The 25175-nt window shown below is 32.1% G+C and overlaps 1 protein-coding gene across 4 annotated transcripts in view; it reads left to right on the top strand.

Annotated features, from left to right (window-relative positions):
* Window positions 1-25175, top strand: part of LOC106472155 (uncharacterized protein C19orf47-like) — a 52619-nt gene that overhangs the window by 22073 nt on the left and 5371 nt on the right. The window contains exons 4-8 of one of the 4 annotated variants that reach the window (XM_022400756.1): window positions 5380-5481; window positions 7961-7984; window positions 12918-13094; window positions 19558-19628; window positions 23894-24062. In XM_022400756.1, coding sequence (XP_022256464.1) covers window positions 5380-5481; window positions 7961-7984; window positions 12918-13094; window positions 19558-19628; window positions 23894-24062 — 543 coding nt within the window. Of the gene's footprint in view, window positions 1-5376; window positions 5482-7960; window positions 7985-12917; window positions 13095-19557; window positions 19629-23893; window positions 24063-25175 lie in introns of all 4 variants that reach the window. The other 3 variants (XM_022400754.1, XM_022400757.1, XM_013932785.2) reach the window with 3 other exon arrangements.

The raw sequence follows: 25175 nt of genomic DNA, 5'->3' as shown, positions 1-25175 counted from the left end.
GTATTGGACTGGAGTTGACCCACTACATACAATCTGACATGACCTAGCCACAGCACACAAATAGCACCTCTGTGAGCCAGATGCAAGTTCTGGACTGTGCTTGTATTTTCTGTCCATCCTAGCAACATGTTCTTTCTATACAGGCAAAGAGTGTACCCTCATACAGATGAAGTGTGGTACCCCATGAATATGCACCTATACTGTCCCATGGTATGGGTGTCACACTCCATGGGTTCCCTTCAGATGCTTCCCTAAGGGTGCTCATCTACGCAACTTTTGCACCAGTCCCTCCATCGCTTCAACATTGGATCCTAGCTATGAGTGAGAAGAGGTTACCTATCATATTGGAAGTCAACATTTTCCAACACTGAAAATGTATTTCTGATAGATACTTACATCCACTCACATCTGGCATATCTTTTCTTGCTTAATCTCGAAGGAGGGTTGTCGCATGCTTAGTTGCACACCAATATCAGGTGGGAGTCTCAAGGCTAGTGGTGAGCATAAAAGTTTGGATATAGAAGGCAGCACATAGAGATGTGTATTTATCAGAATTACATTTTCAGTGTTGGAAAATGTTAACTTTCATTGACACTAGTATTGTTTTGGACACCTGCAGCTCTTGTGACATAGACTTGTTATAAAATAGATTTCTGATACAATATCTTATCTCTTCTCACAAAAAGCTTTCTCAACTCTATCGGCACAAATTTTCATTCGCTTACCACTCCCAATTATTAGTGCATATTAACGTGGAAATGATCATGCAACAACCCTCCACCAATAAAAGTACAACACTACCTCTATTGTAACTAGCGGCCTCTTTAATCTTGCACATGTTAATCACTTCTCGATTGGTAGTTCTACTGATTAGATGTGTTTTTCATTTGCAGTTTAATTACCTATCCACATGTTTTTACTTTTGTGAATTTCTCCTTCAGTTAATTTGTTATTTGCATTTTATTTCCTGGAGAGTTACGATTTATTTTATTTTCTCCCCTCTTTCAATTTCAGGAGTTATGCACTCTCAGTTTCGGGGGGTCTCAACCCCAACTGCTTTTACTGCAGCAGCAGAATTACCAACCACGCCTAACAGGTTGAAACAATGATTTTTGGCCCATGAAGTGGTGGCTCCAGTCCATCAGGAGTTGACATATTTCATGTAACAATCAGAACACACTGATGATTGTCCTAACAAGGTTTTTATGGATCTTTTAGTTTTGAATTTGGACAGCCATCCCCCCCATCCCTTCTGAATATGCCTCTTAGTTACGTGTCATTTCAGGGGACTTTCATAGACCTTCTCCCCTTTGGTGGATTTGTTATTCAGGTTTGTTATGTTCTGTACTTATCTTCCGTTTCCTGTGTTCCACTTCTGTCCTTCTTGACTGTTCCAATCTCACCACCTCCTTCGCCCAGTCAGGGACCTCTGAGGGTATACAGCACATACTGCTCCCCTCCATGGTTCCTGTGACTGTTTTCCTTCTGGGATATCCTCACCTCTCCCGTGACCTTTTCCTATCACCCTTCTGTGTTGAATTCACCAGTTCGTTTGTCTGCCGTTTTCTTCCCTTTCCCCTGATTACACTTACCAACAAGTCATTTTTATAAGATATAATTATAGGTGGGCTAGATAGCTCTTGGGACACTGATTCCAAATCTGTTTTTGGTTTTTCCTCTAACAAGTCAAGTTTTCATGATGTGACCAATTACATTTGAAGGGTACAGCACTCATCAGTGGAATATCTGTGTTGATCTCAAAGTCATTGGTATGTTAATTGACATGCAAGGAGGGTTCATGAAGTACTGTTGTTTCCTATGCCTATGGGACAGCCATGATACTGTGGATCATTACAATAGACATGACTGGCATCAAAGAAGCACGTACAAGCCAGAAACGAGCAGTGTCCAGTGTGTTCCTTTAATTGATCCAAAGAAGATTTTCCTGCCATCTCTCTACATTAAGATCGGTTTAATGAAGAATTTTATGAAAGCGATGGGTAAAACGATTTTGAGAGGGTTTCAATACCTTGTTGAGAAATTCCAAACATCAGTTCTGCAAAATTGAAGGATGGAATCTTTGTGGGGCCTCAGTGTCTTAAAACTAAAACCATGCAGGATTTCAAGTGGATTTCTGGAAACTTCTTGGGTAACCACAAGTCTCTCGCACACAAAGATGGAATCCAGAAACTGCTCAATGCATATCAAAAAAATGGGCTGTTGCATGTCCTTGAAATTAAATTTTTTACATTCTCCTCTAGATTTCTTTCCCAAAAACCTTGGCACGGTGAGTGACAAGCAGGGGAAACACTTGAATCCATGCAATGGAAAATCGCTGCAAAGGTTTCTGGAACAAAAGTATGCTAGCAGACTACTACTGGATGTTATACCACCACAATCCGGACAAAATTTACAAAAGAAAATTGTACTCACAATGTTTTTAAAGTTGTTGTACATTTCTTTTTTTCATAATTGTGTACTGTATGAAGTTAACCAAGTGTATGGTGTGTATAACGTTAACTGGCCTAATAAGTGATTATTACCTAAATTGTGCTGAAATTAACATCAGTCGTTTCGATAACTAGATGTGTTATAAGAAAACTGAAAACATTTAGAATCAGTGTGCACAACTGGTCTAGAAAGGTGTGTTTACATTTTGCTGAGAGAAAAATGTTCGATTTTGTCAACCAGTGTTATTGATGCCTTTTTCATTTTTTCTTTTCATCAAATCATTCATGGCTTCACATTTCCATCTTCCCATCATCAGTACTGTAACTGTTTTTCTTTGGTGATAAGTACTTCGTTCATTTTTCTGTGGCTAGTGTTGCCTGACGAGGTATACTTAGTCTTAAATCTTCAAAGTACGACTGGTGAACATGGTAGATGACTGTGACATTGAGACTCTTCCTACTGCGAACCATGTACCATTCCAGATCCCGCCAGGTGTTGGTCGGTCGACTCCATCCAATATGTCCTCTGTGCATTGATATGAAATGTAGCAAAAGAGACAAAACAACACATCATTTTATGCCCACTGTTCAGATGGGGTGTTCTGCAGGACAGCTCGTAGGTGTACCTCGTGGTCTTTTACTTCATAAGTATGTTCATTCTGGAACGTACACTCATGGACTAACATGAGTAAAGCAAACAGGGATCACTACTGCCCATCTCTGATGATCCATAGTATTTGATGCCCATCCTACCGCGGACATGATGTACAATTCCAAGTGCTGCCAGGGGTTGGATGATGCACTCCATCAATGTGATCACTCTGCTTTTTTAATATAGCGTATCGTGGTCACCCATTGCATTGTCTTTGATGCTGCACTCCTCCAGACACTCCAACGCATTATTTTCCTCCTTCTTTTAGTGGATTATGGGAGTCCTTACCACTTAACAGTTCGTAGCTGCTGGGTTGATGGACCATGGAGGCCCGTCTTCCTGAGTGAACACAATACCACTAAGTTTGAGAGTGGGGCAGTGGCATTCAGTGAGTTTCAATGATGTGATGCCCTTTCTACTGCAAAGCTGATGTTCAGTTCCATATGCTGCCAGGTGTTGGATGTATCACTTTACCATATATATAGTGCACTTTGCCCCTCCGTCTGAGACACCCTCCTTCCTACCATCCTCAGGATGTTGATTCTTGTTGGAAACTGTCCAGCTGCATAAGTCCTCAGGTGTGTTTGTCTGGTACCCTCCTCCCTCCATAGACTGGGTGATAAATTCATGATGGTACCAGGTTTTGGATCAAAGATGAACACCTCCTGGGCTCTTCTCCTTCCTACCATCTGCCAGATGTCAGATCCAAGTGGATCTGGTGTTGGTTTTGTTGGAGGTGAGTACATGTATAGACGGGTTCTTGGAGCTCCTCTTCCCTGCCAGTACCCATTTTTGAGATGAAAGGTAGAGAACCCTCTTTCTACCATGGATCTGATGTACAATTCCATATGTTGGTAGATGAAGTTGAACTCCCATTAATGGAACAATCTCGAAGCGATTGACAGTAGGGGTAGTGTTGCACTCCTGTTGGTGAAGGGTTGCTGCATGACCATTTGCATGTTAGTATGCACTAATAAGTGGAAGTAGCAAGGCTAGTGGCAAGCAAAAATTTGTGCCGATAGAGAACAGTACAAGTCGAGAAAGCTTTTTGTGAAAAGAGGTGAGATATCATATCAGAAATACATTTTCAATTTAAGAAAATGTTAACTTTTCATCGTTTAGAAATTAGAATTCTTGTGAGAAAAATGTTTTTCTTATTGTTGATATCTAAAACAAGTGAAAATGCAATTGGCATGGCTCTATAAGTGACCACTTTTAAAAAATATTTAAAAACAAGAATCCTGTTTACCAGTGTTATAATCTTGTTTCTAAATGTAATATTAAATAGTTGTAACTGTTTTTATTTTCATATCAAACACATTGCTAGAAGTAAAGATATAAGCTTTGGAATTACTGGATTATATGTAGCATGAACTAATCATTTATAGAATATATTAATGTTATTTTAAATTTGTTTGACTTATTTAGGTTGTGTTAGAACTATATGGTCAACATTGATGAGTCCAAGATACAATATTATTATAGTTGAAGTCTCTTCTTTCATATGAGAAATACTGAATATTTTATTATGGTGTTACACAGCTAAATTTTAAAAAGTTATCTGGTATTATACCATCATTGTAAAAATTAAACATTACTGCATCTAGCATGTAGAAGTTAAACATTGTTACTTTTTAATGCAATACTACTATATTCTCCAAATACATTTTCTTGTTTTGTTAATGTTCATTTCATAATAGTTTTCAAACTTTGTAAGATGAAGTTATAGGTACCAAAAGTTTTATTTTACAAAATAAATTGATGTTATTCTATTTTTTATATTGTTTAACTTTAAATTTGAGCTACTTGAAGAATATCCAAAAATACTTAACTAAATACATGCTTGCCTAATAAATAAGTTAAGATTAGGTTAAGATTGTCTGAAATAACAAGTCTGGAAAAGTTGCAACAGGTGACTGATAAATGAATGTTTCTCAATGTTAAACAGTGCAGTTGTGTAGCACTTATGATACATTTTCACATACAAGTTTAGGATTACAAAAAAAACTTAATTCTAAATTATTGTGCCTGAATACAGGGTTTTAAAGTCAATTTAATATGTTAATTCTAACTATATTTCAACAGTATTTAATTCAAAAATAGTTTAGAATCAATATTTTGTCATTTTCTGATAGTTATTTTGAGGGAGGAGGGTTGTAGGAGGTGCATACTAATATATTAATCAGTTGTATCTGACTAATGAGCCTATCAATTAATTGAATAACAAATACCACTAATTGCCCACCTCTAAATGTTTATTTTATTTTTAAACAGCAGCAACCCGTATGCTGGATCGTTATACTCGAAGACTGCCCGAATCTTCAAAAGATCAGGGTGCTAGTGAAGTGCCTACTTCTGTAGGAAATAAAACTTGTTCTGGTAGGTTATTGTGAAAAGATTTTTATGTTTTTGTAAACATTGCATTAATATTGTTTACCTTTGTTAAAAGTTTAATGTAGTGACTTTCAGATTTGCTTAACAAATTAGGAGAAATTTTACAGCTTGTATCACCAATGTGTTTGTTACTTTAGTATGAAAGTTGTTTAGTTTTTAAACTAAACAGTTTCAGTGCTTAGTTAAATTTTGCTTTTGTTAACATGATAACAAAGTTGAGAAGGAATTTTTAAGATGTTTTTGATTCATTGTTTCCTGCTGTGAGTTTTATGCATGATTATAAGCAAACATTATTGCTAATACTCTATCTTTAGTCCTTGATTAAACAGATGGAGCAGACATGTCATGTAGAGAACAAGGTCCCAGATTGTTTCACAAACATTTGCATGATATTGTTAAGTGTGATATTTTGTATTAAAAGAACTTTATCCAGCCACATCTTGTCAAACTTACTATAACTATTATGACTTGGAAGTTTCTTATGCCTTCCATTTGACCTTTCTTCAGGTTTTCCATCTGTGTACACCTTTTTTGATATACTTGAAATGTTTATATCACTAAGATAAAACCTTCTGTTCCAAATTTTAGAAAACACTATCAACTTCCATCAGATGTTTTATTTTTCTCCAACAGAATTATCTTTCTTGTTAATTTTTGGTGAATGCCTTTTCATTCTTTTGTAACTTTTAATTACTATATTATTTATTTATTTTTGCAAAAAAACAGTCAGTTGATAAATAGTTGCATTGGCTGTATCTTGAGTCTTGGGTGATGCTGTTGTTGAGATTTAGTATTAGTTGTTGCAGTGATGCAAAGAAAGATGTCCAGGAGATCAGATCTCATTTGTATACTGTATTTTATTTGCTAACACTTCTCTTAAGGGATTGCAAATACCTGATTGCAAGCACTGTAAGAAATAGCTAAATAGACAGCTATGATCCATTTGGAAGTAAGTTGGTGACATCATTCTCCTTGTTGGTAACATCATTTTGACTTACCTTTTTGTGACTCTGTATTAGATTCTTTTGTTTAATGTATAATTATTGGTCAGAATTTGTTGCTTCTTTTTAATGAAAGATGGGCTACTAACTTATGCTAATTGATATGCCAAAATGTTCTCTGCTAAGTCAATCATGCTTAAAGCTTAACTAGACTTAAACAAGGTCTGAGCAATGAAATAAAATCCTGGTTAACTATATTTCATGTGTATGTATGTTCATCCTTCACTACAGCATGATTTCATTCCAAGAAAAAATAATTGAAGTAATTCTATGCATTTTCTTAAAAAAAAAAAAAAAAAAATCCCAGTACATTTATTTAATCACCGCTTGCATTTATCAAGACATAGACTACACTAGTTTTTCTCTAGTACCTTAAGTTTTATTTTTACCCGTTCCTCAGACAGTATTGTCTCAACGTCCTTTAGGGTTGAAGTTAAAAAAGTATGTGCTGTGACAGCATGTTCCAGTATGACCCAAAGGTTCTCAATTGGGAAAGATCTGATGACAGAATATTGATTACCAGAATTCATTTCTCGTAGATCTCTACACATTGTTCTTGTTGTAATGGGTGCTTCTGGCCCATGTTTTTGTCATTTATCAATTCTGTTGGTCTTGACAACTCTTTCTGATCTTTGTTTATCTTTGACTCAGAGCAGTTTCTTCCATCAAAATTTCTTTGCTTGCAGGTGTTTCTTAATATTGCTACCATATACCATAGCTTCATGAGAGAGTCATCCTTGATTTCCCAGCCAGCCACGACCATTTATTTTGCTATCAAGGCTGTGGCTAAGTTATTTCATTAACTTTTAGAGTCACAGACTAAACCAAGAAATAAGATCTTTTAAATTATTTTGTGCAATCATAGTTTCTCTTGTGAATCCTTGTAGTATTGTTTATATGTATTAAACTAATTTGCTGACTTACTCTTGGGCATCAGAGGTAGTTTTTCATCATTTCTTTCATTGCAACTTTAAACAGAAAAACACCTTTAATAATCAAATCAACTGGACAAAAATGACATCAGGCATTTTTTTCCACGTAAATCTTGTATTATGCAGTGACCAGTTAAATTATTTATTAGCTTAATCTATTTTTGTGTTCATTCTTACTGTTCTAGTTTCTTTGGTTTTATGTTAGGGTTAATATTAGGCTTTAAAGATTATTTTTGTTGGAGATTGTACACAATTGTTTTTTTAATCATTGTTGTAAACATAAATAGTTTGGATGCAGTAAAAGAAGAGAATAAATTATTTTTGTGGATCTTGCAAGACCATAGTAGAACCAAATGCTTTTATTTAATGTTAAAACTATTAACTAATATCCAGTTGCAAAATATAGAGCTTGGAACAGTAATTTTTTAATAAAGAAAATTTTATGACTAATACATAATCACTGTGCATATGTAGTAGTCTTCAAATTAGAAATTTTGTTTCTTTTAAAAAAAAAACATGATGTTGGTGAAGCTTGGGATCTTGTGGATTGTACTGGTAAGTTTGTCAAATTTGCTTCACTAATAATATTTGTAGCTTTTTTAAAATTATTGTTAGACATCTTAGTATACATGTAGTTTCAGTCCATGTTTTTTTGAACATTAAGCATGCATAAGGCTTTAATGTAATATTTACTAGTGGTAATATATTTAACTGTATCATATGGAAACCATGCAGCAAAAATGTAACATATGCATTCAAGTTTCTTATGCAGTAAGCTATGCAAATTATATGTTTAAATTAATATTGTGTTTCAAGTATTGTATAAAAAAACAAAAGTGTAAGTGGCTAAGATATGGCTACAGAAGAAAAAAAGAAAAAAAAAAAGAATTTATAAATCATCCAGAGTAAACCTAGATTTCATCTAGTCTTGATGAAACCAACTAGTTTTTGATTTTTCTGTATTACATTTTAACTGTTTTACACACACAATGTATGTGTAATTTATTTATATTAACATTGAATTAAGGCTGATATTTTGTATCTTAAAAAATAATAACTGATGATAACTTGCTTTAAACTTTCAATTTCAAGAAAAGTTTCATTATCTAGAATTGGATTTGAAATGAGATCTGAAAATCCTAAAAACCTATAAAATCCTATAACCCAAGGTGGACCTTTCTTCTTCAGGGATAAACTCCCAGGGCATTCTCAGTTTACCCCATAAAAAGAATGGCCCACCTTTTGTTATTAGTGCTCGAGTTATAGTGTTTTTATCATTTCATATTAAGACCTCTTGAACCTACATGTTTTTCTGACATCATCAATGGATCTGAAGATGCAAGTTATTATAGACATGAAGTGACCACATCACAGGCATAAAATGCAACACCTACTGTTTTTCTTTGAAGTCACTTAGAATAACTTATAGTCTATATTAGTCTATGTTATAAAAATTAGAAGAAACTTTCTATGCTATTATACTATAACTGTTCATGGTAGGTTTCAAAATGCATCAAAGTAAGGCTTTTCATTGAATGAATCCTAGAGTGAGCATGCATGTAGGTTTGGCTCAATAATTCATTTTTGATGTAAATTGTATTCACCTTTTATACATCGGCACAGTTTGGTAAATCATCTTCTCTATACTTTCCCAATATCATGAGCATGAAGTACTTCATGTTACAAGGCACTAAGCAAACACAATTATCTTAAAAAAATAACTATCCAAAAAATGCTTTGTTTTTTATAAGAATTTGTGTCATTATGAGAAAAACTTGTTATAATGTGATACTGATAGGAGTGATTTAATCTGTGCAAGAAAACCAAATTAATGTTATTTATCTCACTTATGTTTTTTACTTTTCTGTATGAAATGTAGTTTACATCAAAAATGGTGTTTCCCACCTTATAGGATTCTTCTTGGCTGAGATAATGCTTGGTTACATAACTAAGAAACTATAATGCCTATCTGTATACTTTTATATTGTTTTGATTGAGTTTTTCTATTAAAGTAAGCATATATGGTTCATTGGCTTCATTTTGTATTTAATTTCATGTGTATTCGCTTATTAAACCATTTATGAGCTGTTAGAGGAATTTCAAGTTTGAAATTCACTATATATATACATATATATGGAAATGGTTGTAGTAATGTGAAGGTTTTCAAAATGTGTGGCTAAGTGATGCTTGGCTGCAGTACTAAGCTGCACAAACTTGACTAATGTAGAGATGCATGGGAAAAAAATTAAGGTACAGTGAGGAATCATGCCTAATTGTGGCTTAAAGTAAACACAAGGTTTAAATGTTCATGGACTATGCTTATTTTTGGTATGATTTGATTCTAAAACTCAAATTTTCATAAAACAAGATTGTATATTGTATAAGTATATACTATTTAGATGAAAAATTTCTGTATATAGAGGACTTCTGAAACATCTCCACCTTAGGTTACACACAAAAAATTAGATCTACAAATTTTTTACCTTTTTTTTAAAAAAATAAAATTCATGAAGGAAACAAATATTTCATCTTGAAACCATAAATGTTTTCATGCTTAACAGTTTAGAAACCAATTAAAAGCCTCAGTTTCCTCACAGGTTTTGATATTAATATGTATAGAGTTTGATGAAGGTCTAGCTGTATACTAAAATAGAATTGTTTTCATTTTACAATCTCTGTGGGCTGTTAACCTTTCTTGGTGATCAATTTTGAGAGAATAGTGTGTGATTTTTGCCAACTGCATCAGGATATCTATTGCACTGCTTTTTTTTTTTCACAAATTTCATAAGAAATCCTAGGCCCAGTATGGTATGGAACATTGCACCTAAGTTTCTAGAAAGGACTGTTTGTCCCTGACCACACTTCTGAACAACTCTTCCAATGAATTACTCCACTGGACACATTAATGAGTGTTCAGTTTTAGAAATTTTCCATAAATTTGTTATAACATTTATCCCACTCATTACAATTTATGAGTATGTTGGTTATTTACGTTGCTAAACTGAAAATGTGAAAATAATTATAAACTTGACTTAAATTGTGTCCGGACAATTCAGATTTCCATATTTGCAAACAAAAAAAAATGTTAAAATAGGAGTGGCAGTTTTCATCTATCAAAATTACTTTGGTGTGGCCTTTGCTTTCTGTATTAGAATCCATTTCAGTAAAGTTCTACTGTCTTTGTAAGGTGGTTGGTGCCTATTTTCACCTTTGTTTCTTAAGCAGTTTAACACTTTTAGGCTTAAAAAATATTTTGACAGGCCATTAATTACACTGTCTAGCCACAAGAAACAAACTGAGTCAAGAAATATAGACTCTGAATAGCAGTAACTACTGATTATGCAATCATATGAAAGATATGCAAAAGATGTTTCCTTAACTCAGGGCCTTATATTACTGGCTACAAACATTAAGATTTTTTTCATCAATGGAAATGTGCAAGACTGTTTCATCTGATAAGAATAACACTCAGGACATTTAATTATTAACCTTCAATGCGCAGTAATGGATAAAATTATTTAATGATTTATTGTTGAAATATATTGATATTAGAAAAGTAACAAAGATGCCACCACCATATTGTCCATGCCAACCTAAAAAACATTGTACTGTATGTCTAGCTCTGTACATTTGGTTAGAGTAATTTAAGAGTTAATACATTAATCCATAATAATCATTTATAAAAAAAAATAGCTAATATTTGAAAAATCAAAAATTAGTAATATATGACCTAAGAAGTAACTATTTTAGGATGTTACAATTAAACAGTATAATTACAAACTATTATGCATACCTTCAAAATCCTAACTGATTAACCCTTTGGCACCCAGTGGAATGCATCAATTGTCTGAGAGCAAAATTACACCAGTGAATTAATATACTATATAATATAATATAAGAATACTTGTATTTCTTCCACAAATTAGATGAAATTTATTTTGTAAAAAAGTTGTATTTATTTAATTTTATGGATTTGATTTTGTCTTGACTTCACCTTTCTCTAAATGAAAACATTTGTATTTGTGAAATTCCTAAAATTTTCCTGAACATAATGCAATACTTATAGCTCTTGAGGGTAAAAGTAAACATAATTGTGAGCAAAATAACACCAAGTTGAATTTTATTTAAACTTCAATACAAGTATAGCTTTATTGATTTTAGCCAGTCAGTTTCTCCACCTCGATTGTCATGGTGCATGTGAATTGCCCCTGTTTCAGCTTGGAGAAGTTGTAGGATAGTGATCTAAACATATAACAAAAGTTCTTTTTCTGTTCTTTTCAACAATATGAACCAATATAGCTTCCAGTTCAGTAGAGACTCGCACAGAAATTAGAAAAAAATTATACAAGGTTAGGTTGATGGTATGTTGCTAGATGAAAACATACTTATAAATAACTTCCACTACAATTACATCCTGATTTTTTTAAAGCTTGTGAAAAGCTTATTTCATCTTTCTATACTTCGTATAAATTATGATATTGCATTATGGTAGAAAAAGTAATGTTTTCTTTGTGGAATTAGATCAGTTTGAGAATTGTTAGATCATTTTAGATCATTTTTCCAACAAGGCCTCTGTTTTTTCGGCTATGTTTATATTAGGCCTTTTCAACCTAAGTTTGAATGGGCAAAGACTGAAAGAAATGTAAATAAATTTATATAAATGAATATAAAAAAGTTGGCCTGCTTATAATTTTTATATGGTAAAAAAAAGTGTTTATTGGACACTGGATATCATAAATATAGAGAAACTGTATGTGGTATTTTTCAAATCAAAACAAGAATACAATATCCAGTTTTATAAAAAATATATACTTGAAATCTTTGCAACAATATAATTTGACCAAAAATTAGTAATTGAAATCTACAACAAAGAGAAGCATTTCTTGAAAACATTTCACAAAGAAATCTTTCCAAATTTCCAAAGCTGAGAATTTATAGAACTATAACACAAAAGAACAAGTTATTTTATTTCACAGAAGCTACATAACCTGTAGCTTCAAAGAATTTTATCCAATCACTGCAACCTTTTGTTTTTTCTAATTACATTGAATTCAACCATCTTTACATGTTAAGTTTTTGTCCCTTGTGAGATCTTACAATTGGCCCTAAAAAAGTTAATTCACATGGATACTTGGTGATATTTGATGTGGACCACTATTACAGCAATATCAGTACTTCTTTGTTTCAAAAACTTGTACCATATCTATACATGTTGAGGAGGAGCAGTGTTATAGTAGGACTAATATGCTTATTTTGCAAGAGGCTCTTTTTTTTTTAAAGTAAAATATGTAAAATAGAATTATAAATCTTCTGATTAATTATGGAAAAAAGTATATTTACATTATTTTACCTAGAATATAAGTAATGATGATGACCAACATTTTTTCTTGTAATTGCTTTTCTTCTTTACCTCTTTAGTGAAGTTAAGTGTTTTTATCCTGTGTTTAGTGTGATAACATTCTATTTCAGTGTAATTTCATATTTCTAGGTGCAACACCGATAAAGTTATCCATAAAAAGAAAGAGTGAGGAGGAAGCACTAATTCCAAAGGTTAGACGAGTCCTTCCAGAACATGAAGGTGGATACAAGATTAAAATGCCTATTGGAACTACAGAGAAAACTAGAAACATTCTTAAAAAGCAAGGTTTACCTGGAGCTGGATTGTGTGAGTCTTTCTTGATTTACAGAATACTTAATAAAAGATGTATTTAATGATATATAATTAAACGTAATTTTATAGAGAGAGAAAAAGAAAATTTTGCCACAAAACAGACATCAAACATTGGGGCACAAATTCAAGTACCAATGGAAGTAAGACCCAAATTGCATTGAGAGTACACTTTCTATCCAGTTTAACATCAACTTCACCAGCCCCATATGCTTAAGAGATGAAAGAAAGAAAAAAAGGAGCAGATGTAGGTGCTCTAGCCCACAAAAATCCCACATCTTTACCATTTATTGCTATCTGCAGCAAGATATGGTAATGTGGTTGCTCACAAAAAATAAATAATATACACTAAGTTAAAATAAAAACAATAATAAAAAAGAAATAATCAGAACACAATACATCAATGGGGGAGGCTGCAAGACTGCCCTTGAAGTTAGCATTCCAGCCCCAATATGACATTTGGACATAATTACTAGGCTGCAAGACTGCCCTTGAAGTTAGCATTCCAGCCCCAATATGACATTTGGACATAATTACTAGGCTGCAAGACTGCCCTTGAAGTTAGCATTCTAGCCCCCAATATGACATTTGGACATAATTACCAAGGTGTTAAGGTACTATTATACTAAAGCTCAACCTTAATTATAAGTATAGCCCCAATCCTCCACCCTTCCATGCTACTATCTGCATCTTCAATGATTCCAAAGAGATCCAAACAGTAGCAGGTCTTATATAGGGAAGGTGATCCAACTACATTAATCCACTTATATAAGATATGAAATCTACAAATTAGTAATTCTAATTATTTCCCCTCCAATACATTGTAGAAATTATTTTTATTGTGTATATTATAATTTTGTTTATATCACTATTTTCAAATTTATATAAATACTTTTTATAGTCAGTATAAAATATTTTAAAATATCTAATTAATGTTTTTTCATCAAAGCCATTAAAGATCAGTTTCTATAGTAACATATTAATATTAGATATTAAAAATTGTACATTGATACAAATTTTAAAAACCTAAGAAACTTGAATTTATAATACTCTGTATGGCATTTATTGCTACATTACTATTTGGAGAGGAACAATTTGAAATGTGAAATCATTTCTTTTATCATAAACATTAATATTACTACAATTATTAATTACCTTAATATTTCAATTTAAATAATGTGCTTCAATATTTGATGTGGAGGTGTTCTTGGTCTAGAACTGTAGAATGTATTTTACCAGTATAATTACTTGTTACTGGATTGTTAATACTAATAATCTGTAGAACTGTAGGATATATGTTACCCACTATATTTACTTATTACTAAATTATTAATACTAATTAAATCATCAATACATCTATATGTTAAGGAGATAATTGCAGACTTGGGAAAAGTATTTCTAAATTTATTTTCATAATAATAAACATATAAATTAGCAACACAACTTCAATAATTAGAATCCATTCATATACCCACTAACTGTTTATAAATGCTCTTATCAAAATAAATATAATTATCATATAAGGAGACACGGAGTATGTTTTTAATATTATTAGCAGTAAAAGTTGATTTTTATATTTTTATAGGTAGATCAATAAATTGATCTGTTAATGAATTTATCATCATTACCAAATCATTATCCCTATCTCAACGAGTCACATGTCAAAGGCCATGTCATCACGTTTGTTGACTTGCATTCAAAATTTTATTGAACAACTATTTTATGAATCTATGTCCGTAAGTTTGGTACCAAATAGTATATTATAATTCAAATCTTAGTATTATACATTAGTTAATTTTTTAGTTTAAAAGTAAATATTAAAAAAACACAGCTAAACATAGATTTTTGTGTGTCACGTGGTATGTTGAATGCAGCACCGGTTCAAATTAACGTTTGTGATGTCAAAATACAAAATATACAGTTTTGTACGAATTAGGAACTCAAACTACCGATATTGACAAGCTAGAACATAAAATAAGAATGTCTTATCTTTTCTATTTCCTAAGAAATCGCTCCTGTACTGAATCAAACACAAACTCTGCCCACCTCTTTTCATTTTTGGAAATGGTCCCTTATATACACTTACTTCTCTATATGACATGAATAACCAATCAAAAGCTAAGAATGTCCCCCTAGTGTTTTTTTCTCAGCCATTTTGATGTGTTATTGTAGTGATTTCATTCTTTTTACACAAGATTTCAAACGATGAGGTAAGTCTTTAGTGAGCTCGATATTTCATATTTTTTTAGAACCAAATACAGGTTAGTTACTGCAGTTGATAAATTATGGTATCGATATAGTAATTTATTATTATTTTTTGGTTAATTAAAATTTATATATATATAAAACCTACAAAAATATTTGTTTTTACATCCTCCACGTGGGAAATTTCATAAGGCTTAGCAACCTACAACAAGCAGCAAACGATTATAAAGGTCGTAACTAGAAGAGATGATTGTTTGCTTTACTTTTTCATTTACTGTTCTGTGTTTTAAGAAAAATAAGTTCAAGAACTTTGTAAATAATATTAATCTATATACATATATAATGTATAATAATTGAAATGTGTCTATTTTACAAAATAGTATTCCACTAAAACACAGCCAAGACAGGTCACTTTGTAAACACTAAAGGTCAGTTTTATATTATTGGATATGGTAACATGAGTGCACATGTGCCACGTCATTGTAACTTCTGTATCATTAGTCAGGCATGACTGGAAGGAAAATATAATAAAAATGATAAATATATATAAATGTATAATGTTATGAGACTTAAGCTATTTAGACTAACCGTTGGTGTTTTTGTGTTATAATCTGTAGTCATTCTAGAATGAAAAAAGCAGAATTTATATTTATTTCCTAATTTTTTACGGTGGTTACAAATTGACAAACCCCATATAGTTAGGGTAGAGAAAATAACAGACAAAATATAAAGTTTTACTGAAAACAAATTTTTGAAATGTACTTAGGAGGTTTTAGAAATTACACAAATAATGTGTGAGATTTTTTGGACGAAGAATAGTTTTTAATCATGACATGAAAATCACTTTGCACTCAAACTAGTAATGAAACAGACTCGATATTTTTACAAACATATCATTAAAAAATCTGATTTTTTGTGTAAAAAGATTTAGAATCATTACCAAAAGTCTACCAAATTTTATGAAGATACACATGTGCAAATGTGTATACGAACTCGTGTATTTTATACCAAGCCTGTCATGAAAGGGTTAATACTATCTAAACAAAATAAATGACCAATACAATTGTTATTACTTAAATTTATAGCAGTAGTACCATTATAGTCTTGAATCAAACCATAAGGATATAAAGTTTTGTGTTTAAGAATGTAAACATTTTTCATTTTGTATGCTATTTGTTCCTTTATTAAGTTTTCCAAAACTATAATCACTACTGAAGCATAGGGATGAATTCTGAAATGTTTTAATTCAACTGAATTTACTACATTATTTTTTACTTTGAGAACAGTGCAGATTTCTGTTTAAATGTAGAAGATTAAACATTTGTCCAACATATTGTATATTACATATACCACATGTTAATAAACAAATTACATTTTTTACTTTACAAAAGGAATAGTTATAAATAATCAGATCAAAAGAACTAAGAAAAGGACATGTGAGGCATTGCTTATTACTACATTTTATAACACCTGTAGTCAGTAAAAAAAACTAATAAACAGCTAGCTAAGCTAAATATAGTTGATACATGATGGATAGTTAGTGTCCATAAATTAAATACAAATAAAATGAAATGAGCATGTGCATAAATTAATACAGCAACACACATCTTTATTTAATACCAATTATTTAAGTAAGCTACAAAAAATATTTTACACAGTATATCCAACCCTTAGATGAAATATAATTAAATGTAATTTCATAGAGAGAGAGAGAGAAACAAATAACAAAAAAATAAACATCCAACACTGGGGCACAAAGCATAAGGTAGGTCATTATGTAATGTGCCCTGTTTTTTTGAGGCACCAGCAGAAGTAATACCCAAATTGTGTTGGAGGTTAAACTTCTATCCAGTTTAACCTCAATAGCCTCACATACTTAGAAAAAGAAAGAAGGAAAAAAAAGAAGCAGATGTGGGTGCTCTAGCCCAAAACATCCCACATCTTTACCACCTTTTGCTGTATGCCGGTGGAGGATGGGAGCTATATTAATAATTAAGGTTAGACTTAGTACAGTTATACCTTCACATCTTGGTAATTATGTCCATACATCATATTGAAGGTTGGAATGCTATCTTTAAGGACAGTTTTGCTGTCTCCCCCCATTGATGTATTGTATTCTAATTACTTCTTTCTTATTATTTCTTATTAATTAATTGTTGTGAGCAATCATCTTCCCACATCTGGCTTCAGACTTTTATGCCTCCATATTCTCTGTTGGATGTTTATTCCAACCCATCTCCTCTCTACATTGTATTGTGTGATCTATTCAATCCCAATCATCCTTTGTGTCCTGTATAGGCTGTCCATTGCCATCTTGCTCAGCCGTTTTTTTTTGTATGTGTGTGTGGAAACCACCATCACCTATTTTTCTGTGGCAGACCTTCTTCTCTCGAGACTTGCCCCCTTCCACTTTAATTGGTTGGATTTGCCAGCTCATCCATCTCACATATTTTTCATTGAGTGAGTTTGACCATACACTCTTTTGTGTCTCCTCCCACCAGGTTCAGCATATCACAGCCTCTCTTACCTCTTTTCGTCATTGGCCTTTGGGGGAGATCTTACAGGTTGGTATATGCACTACACCTAAAACATTCATCTCACTTTACTTACATCATTGAGAAGTTTCTTGTGCTTCTGGTCTATGCCTCCCTCCAATTACCATTTTCAAGTCTGCCCAGAGACTCTAGTATAGTGAGTTTTTCAGTCATCTCTATTATCATCCATGCATTTCATGGCACCTTCAATTGTGTACCATGATTTTTATACACATTCCAATAAATTATAAGTTCCTCAACTAAAACAAAATATAAACAGACAGCATCATGTGTGGTCTTGTCCTTACACCTGGCTCACTCTTGCTGTCTTTAGTCCTAGTAACTCATTGCACACACTCTCTCTCAGTGGGGATCCAATTTCATATGACAGTGGTTCACTCACAATCTCCAGTATTAACTCCACTGTTGTTGTTCTAGTGGAGTACATTTACTACTTCCTGCAGCCAGCTCTATGTGCTTGTCAGATGTTAGTTAAAGTAAGAATGATAGTGTTAGACACAACACATAGTATGTTTAGCATGTTCTTTTCTTAAATTTAACATTGTTATATTTTCATGGGTGGTTCTGGTATTAATTTTTATTTATAAATTTGTACTTTGATAAACATTAATTTTTGATTGTACTTTAGAAAAAATACTGTACTAATATGATGCAGTTTAAATAGTAATGTATCATAAATTTGTCACTCTTTTCTAACATTAGACTGTAGGAGCGGTTTAATGAGTTTTATTTGGTCAAAAGACGTATTAGAGAAATGTAAAGAAAAATCAGGCATGTTATACTAGGTTACATTTTTCAAAGAAATTTACTTCTATGACAGTAGTTCAAGCCAACATCTAGTGTTTCTGTGTTCTAAAGTAAGTTCTACTCTATTATTGTGACTTTCATTAATAGTATTGGTTATACTGTGTAATATTTCAAGTGTCATTACTTTTTACTTCTGTTATTTATTGTTATTATACTTTTGTTGTAGTAAATAGTTTGGTTTGTCAGCTTAATATATGTATTTAGAACTAACTTAAATCTCCTAAGTTGGTTGAACCTCATTAGGTATTATTAGGATTATGTTGGACAATATTAACAATGATGGTATTATCCAACTGATAAAACATTACATTTTAATCTTTTTAAGTATAAATGTAAGAAAAGTATATTTAATTAGATATACTGATTGCCAGGTTGATTTTTAGTTTTGCTCCTAAGTACATAGCTTGCTCCAAGAAGAAGTTAATATTAATCAGTCAAACTGTTCGGCTAATTGAATATAAGATTTTTAGAGGAATAATATGAATTACAAAGTTTCTTTTGGTTTAGCTTTTAAATAATGAAAAAATAAAATAAAATGATCAGAAATGTTTGGAATTAAATCATTGTTCTTCAACCAAAACCTACAATATGCTGCTTGTATACAAACTGATTAGTGCACACCAGTTGTCCAGATTGGCTTAGCATTGTTGGTCAGTTACATTTCAAGTAATAATTTTTATTTTGCTTTTTTCCATTCAAATAAATGACCTGTTATTCATTTCTGTTTTTTCTATTGAACAATAAACTGGTTTAACTTTATAACTTTTGAGGTTATATATTGAACCACTAATCTTTTAATAACTAAGCTTAGTGTATTTATAGATTAAACTTTGTTGTAACTTGTCCTACTAAGAAAGTAATACTTTTATAACCTTTTTATTCTTCTTATTTAGCTAAGCGATCTGTATTTGACAGACTGGGAGAGAGTGCTGTCAGCAGCTCAACTGATCTTGAAGAACAAAAGGTATTTTTCAAACATCAGTCTTAAGTATTTTTAGTAGAATAAAATAGTTTTACAAGTTTTCCTTTGTTATTTTGGTATGAATGCAAAATTTCCTTTTTAGTATGGTCATTGTAGTTCAGACAGAGATGACTTTCTTCCTTTTAGTAAATAAAATATAATAACAAACTTTTAATATTCTCTCTTAGAGTAAATAAAAGGTAGGAGAGAGAAAAATGACTTTCAACTATGTCATAATTTATAGCTTGTACATTTTATTTTCATAATTTAAGATTGCTGCTCCTATACATATAATACTTGATACTCATATATAACAATTACAGCTTTTTTTTTTTCTTTTTTTTTGAATAATTGAACCAAAATTTTGTAGTAGAAGTTTAGATTGAAGCTCAAGAGTCCTCACATATCATTCTAAATCTAGGTATACATAGGTTTTTTAAATCTAGTGTTTATAATTTATATCAACTGACAACTTTGTTTTGAGCTTGTAAATATGTGAATAATCTAGGTTTTAACTGTACCTACATTTTAAAAAAACATCATTATTATTAAAGATCAAGTGTGAATGTACAAATTGAATTGCTATTGTTACTTTGAGACAAAATTCAAGTAATGTTAAAGATTAGTCACTCTCCTCATCTTATTATTTTATTTCATTGTCCATGGCTCATGTCCTGTTGCTGCAAAATTGCAGTACATGCTTTGAGGCTTTAGATGCATTATAAAAGTGAGGGTCAAATCCCACTATTCAATTAACCTTACATGCAAGGGATCAATCTGTTGGACAGATCCTTTATTAGAGAATTAATGTTTACTATAATCCTCAGTTTACCATGTGTATCTTCCTGAAATTTGGCAAGCTTTTAGCAAATTTTACATTTCTGTTGTACACAAAAGATCAGATTTCTTAATAAATGTAATTTTAACATCCTATGCATGAGTCAACCAGAACAAAATAGCCCCTACCCATACTGGGAATCTGCTTTTCCAAAAAACGACTGAAGTCTGGAAAAGGGAATGATCTGAAAATCTCAAATCAATATAGTTTTGTGTGCTACAACCTCTCATGCTCATAATACAAGATGGTAAGTAGGTGGAATCCAGAAGGAGTGGGCATGCCTCCCATGACGATCACTCATAATACATATTAGGGATTGTTGGTAATTGGTGCCCCATTCAACATCTCATTATGATTGAGTGATAAGGAAAATAAAAAATGATGATTGGAAAATGTTTGGGAACTTGTCCAGTCTTCCTTTTCTTTTCCGTCCTATTCTTCTTCTGCTACAGTATCATTGAGTAATAACTGTTATAGTTCTGTCTCTTCATCCATGAAAAACAGCTGCAACAAGTGCAAGTGCATTATATCACAATTCTCTTTATCTATGCAAGTAATATGGCATTGGCCACATTTTCTTCTACTTCTTCATTTTCCACTTCATCCTTGTGCCTGATGAGCAGACATAGACAAACAAAGAGGGTGAAATGAGACAAGTGGGAGAGGTGCACAGCAAGAATAGCAGGATTATGATGGCACACTTTGGAAATATCTTCACTAGGCCTGTCAACTTCTGTCTCTGCTAGCTCAGCAAAAGTGCCTGTTGTACAGTGCTTTGCTAGCATTACAGCATAATTTCTTGGTTTTTGACATTGTGGAATTTGTCTGTTGCATGCCTCCTCTCATTTGCCCTAGTTTCACTGTTACGGGAACCCTGTTATGATCACAACAGTTAAGCAAGCTAATATATGCTTCAGTAAAGCTCTTTAGTTCAGTACCTATAGGTGCCAATTGACTTAATTGTGTGAAGCCATTTTTGCATATTGTAGCTAGCAGGCAAAGTGGTGACACTTGTCAACAAAATTATTGTGGTGTTCAAGTGCATAAAATAAATATGCTACTGGTTTATGGTATGCCTATACTACGACATTATTTCTATTGTTTTGTTTGTTTTCCATTAGAAGTATTTATAGATAAAAAAAAGTTAAAAACTAGAGGACTCCCAAGTCTTACATTTGTTTGGACATATATGCTCTATATTTGGTATGAACACTGTCAACGTAACATCTATATTATATTTAGTATCATTATTTGCTACCAGGGGTTCTACGTGAGCAGTTTTTTTGTTGTTTTTTTACATTTCTCCAATTCCATTAGAAAGGAAGTAAAAAAAATTAAAGCAAGCTAATATTTGCTTCAGTAAAGCTCTTTAGTTCAGTACCTATAGGTGTCAATTGACTAAATTGTGTGAAGCCATTCTTGCATATTGCAGCTAGTAGACAAAGTGGTAACACTTGTCAACAAAATTACATTATAAACTTAATAATAATTACTCATTAATTTATACCCAATTCTGTATTTTGCTATTCATTCAAACTAGTTACATTCAAATCTTCTACAACATATTCATTTACTCAGTCATAAAGATATCTAATAAATCTGTGATTGTGTAATTCTGATTTGTTTGCTCCACAGACAAATCATAGATTTGTTTTATTCAACCTAACACTGTAGGTCACACTAGACTTACTTCTGAAAAGGGTATGCGTAAGTGTCAAGTGTTTAAATACAATGAAGGATACCAGTTAGTCACAGCAGTTTGCTACTGCATAGAATTATGTACTTACATCCTGGCCACATTATTAAAACAACATCACAACACAAACATGACATATTACAAGAATACAAAGCATTTAATACATTATATTGTAATTTTGATTATGCAGCTCAGCAAGTCATGAAAAAGCCACATGATGTGAAATCATGGTGGAACATAATGTTTCTGAACTATATTTTGCCATTTTTTGGCATTTTGTAGGTAGTGTGATGCTACCGAAAAAATTATTAATTTTGGGAAGAATACGTAACAGCCATTTTCCAACATAAAATATTCATACACTTAGATCATAAAGATGTGTTCAGATGAGGATTTAGAATTTACAAGATGGGGATATGCCTTGCACTTAATGGCATTGGAAAACAAAGGAATGTGGTTCAACTTTGGGTGCCAATACCATCCAGCTGACCTGCAACAAGTCGTACCCCAACTGTGGTAAACAAAGTGCATTATCTTGTAATAGTTGAGAATCCACAAACATAAAAGTCAGTGCTAAAAGCCATTCACATGCCCTAGGCAACAGTACATGGGAAAATCACAGATCTCTGTATGCTATTCCATGCAAGGACATACCTGCCAAGTTTCCAGGTACAGTGCTTAGAGATTTCTATTTGATCAGACTCAGACTATTGAAGTGGGCATTAGGAAACCATGGGTCCTGTACACTAGTTGGATTATGGAATGTATGCAGGGAGAAGAGGTGTGTTTTGAACACGACAGCCATATGACAGAGCCTTTTGCAATGGAAACTATTCTGCAGTCATGTAATGTATTTTTTATAACTGTGAAACGTGCACATTAAGAAGTGTCGAAAGTTCTCTATTTAAACTGACTGACAGAAAACAATAAAATTAACTAACAAAATTGATATACCTTAAACAAAATGTTCACTTTTCCAGTATTTCTACTTGCAGATTACTAATCTGTATTAATTTATCTTTAAAGGATGTAGTATTAAATCATGGAATTTTGTGTTTTTCAGTATTGTACCTATTTCTTTTAATGTATAACATCATTAAAAACAAGGACTGATAATATTAGTTAAAATATAATACATTTCCCTAAGACTATGTTCTTATGACTAAAGACTGATTGTAAAATTTTGCCTGACTTGTCAACTCACAATTTTGGTGTTCCGTCTTGCTTTGCTTTAAAGTTCAGTCTTTTTCCTAAATGTAAGAGCTATAAAATGGCTCCTTAAATAAGTTTTAACAGAAAAAAAAAAACATTCTCTTAATCTAACAGTTACCAATGCCACCATCTTTTGCTCAGCTATTTGATTTTTTATCATAAGAATATGCTTTAAGAATTTTCTTCTTGTAATACCTAATGAATATTTGATTATGCCCCTAATTTTTTGCTCCCCATCAAAAAGAAAAAAAACCTACATGTAATTGAGTTGGCTGTCCAGAGTGTGTTCAGTGTCTTAGTTGGCAAAGTTAAGATTTAATTAAATTGTTATGATCTTACATTAGATCAGGTGGTACATGTGATCAACCAACTTCAAGTAGGATATCTTGAATTTTATCTGTGTAGTTTTGTTGATTTTTAAACAGAAATCAGATGATCAGTGAATATATTTGTATTTTTCTGTCATAGCCTAACTTTTTTCATTATTAATTTTAAATGAATGTGTTTTTGTATTCCTAATAGACCCCTTCTGTGTTCAAACGGTTGGGAGTTACTAGGCCTTCTGAAATGCCAACATCTTCCACTGTAGATGAAAATGAAACTGATACTACAGATGCTGCTACTGCTCTTCAATATCGTGGAGTTCTAAAAACATTTTCTACTACTCCAGGGGATCTTAAAGTAACCAAAAGTAAATGTCAGAATCCTAAACAAGCAAAAGAAAAGCTTAGCAGAGAACACATGAAAATAGCAAAGGGCATGAGATTGATATATTTGCTTTAACAATTGACAAAAGAATTGAATGAGTTTTGATCAGTCTTAAAATATGGACTTTTGCAAAACTAATATTGAAAAAAAAAAGTATATTCTTAGAATGTAATGTTGATTTTACATACATATAACCTAAAATATATATTTAAAGATGATGATATGGTTAATACTTTTACTTTTATCCAATCAAAGTATATGTTAGATTTGGGTTTATTCTAATCATGCAAGGCTAATACAGCTAATAGAAAACCAAGTTGTAACTGTTAGCACAAGACTTGTAGTGTTGCTATTTCTCATAGTTTCTGATACAGGCTAAACATTAGGTATATTGTAAAGTGATTTTGCCTCATAAAGTCACAGTATAATTCAGTAAAACTTTTTTTTATTCAAACAATATTTATACTTAATTTTCTATCAGTATTGTTCCTTATTCAAATTAGTAAGAAACTTTACAAAGAGATTAAGATTTCAGCTGTTCATGAATTCATAATTATGGGTGAATTTAATTTCAAGCATATAGATTGGGAAATTCTAGAGTCAAAACATGAGGGAGAAAGGTTTTTGGAAACTGTTCAGGATGGCTTTCTTCACCAGTTAGTCAAAGAACCAACTAGAAACAATGCTATTTTAGACTTATTGTTAACTTCAAATACAGAAATGATTGAGAGGGTGGAAATTGGGGAACATCTGGGTGGAAGTGATCATTGCTTTATTAGGTTCGATGTTTTGCTGGATATGGAGATAAGGAATAATGATATTTTGGTTACAAATTTCAAAAAAGCAAATTTTGAAGAGATGCGACAAGAATTATCTGTTGTGAATTGGGCAGCCGAGTTATTTGGAGACACTGATCAGATGTGGAAAATTTTTAAATATTCAAGGTACATATATTCCTTATAGAAAGAATAGAGTAGCAGCAAGTAAAAAACCAGGTTGGCTCACAAAGAGATAAAATTAAAGAAAAGCATCATAAATTTAAGAAATTTAAATTGACTGATATGACAGGAGACTTGGAAGATTGTAGAAGATCAAG

Source organism: Limulus polyphemus, unplaced genomic scaffold, assembly GCF_000517525.1.
Source record: "Limulus polyphemus unplaced genomic scaffold, Limulus_polyphemus-2.1.2 Scaffold5121, whole genome shotgun sequence".
NCBI classification, from domain to species: Eukaryota; Metazoa; Arthropoda; class Merostomata; order Xiphosura; family Limulidae; genus Limulus; species Limulus polyphemus.
This window is presented reverse-complemented; position numbering and strand designations above follow the sequence as displayed.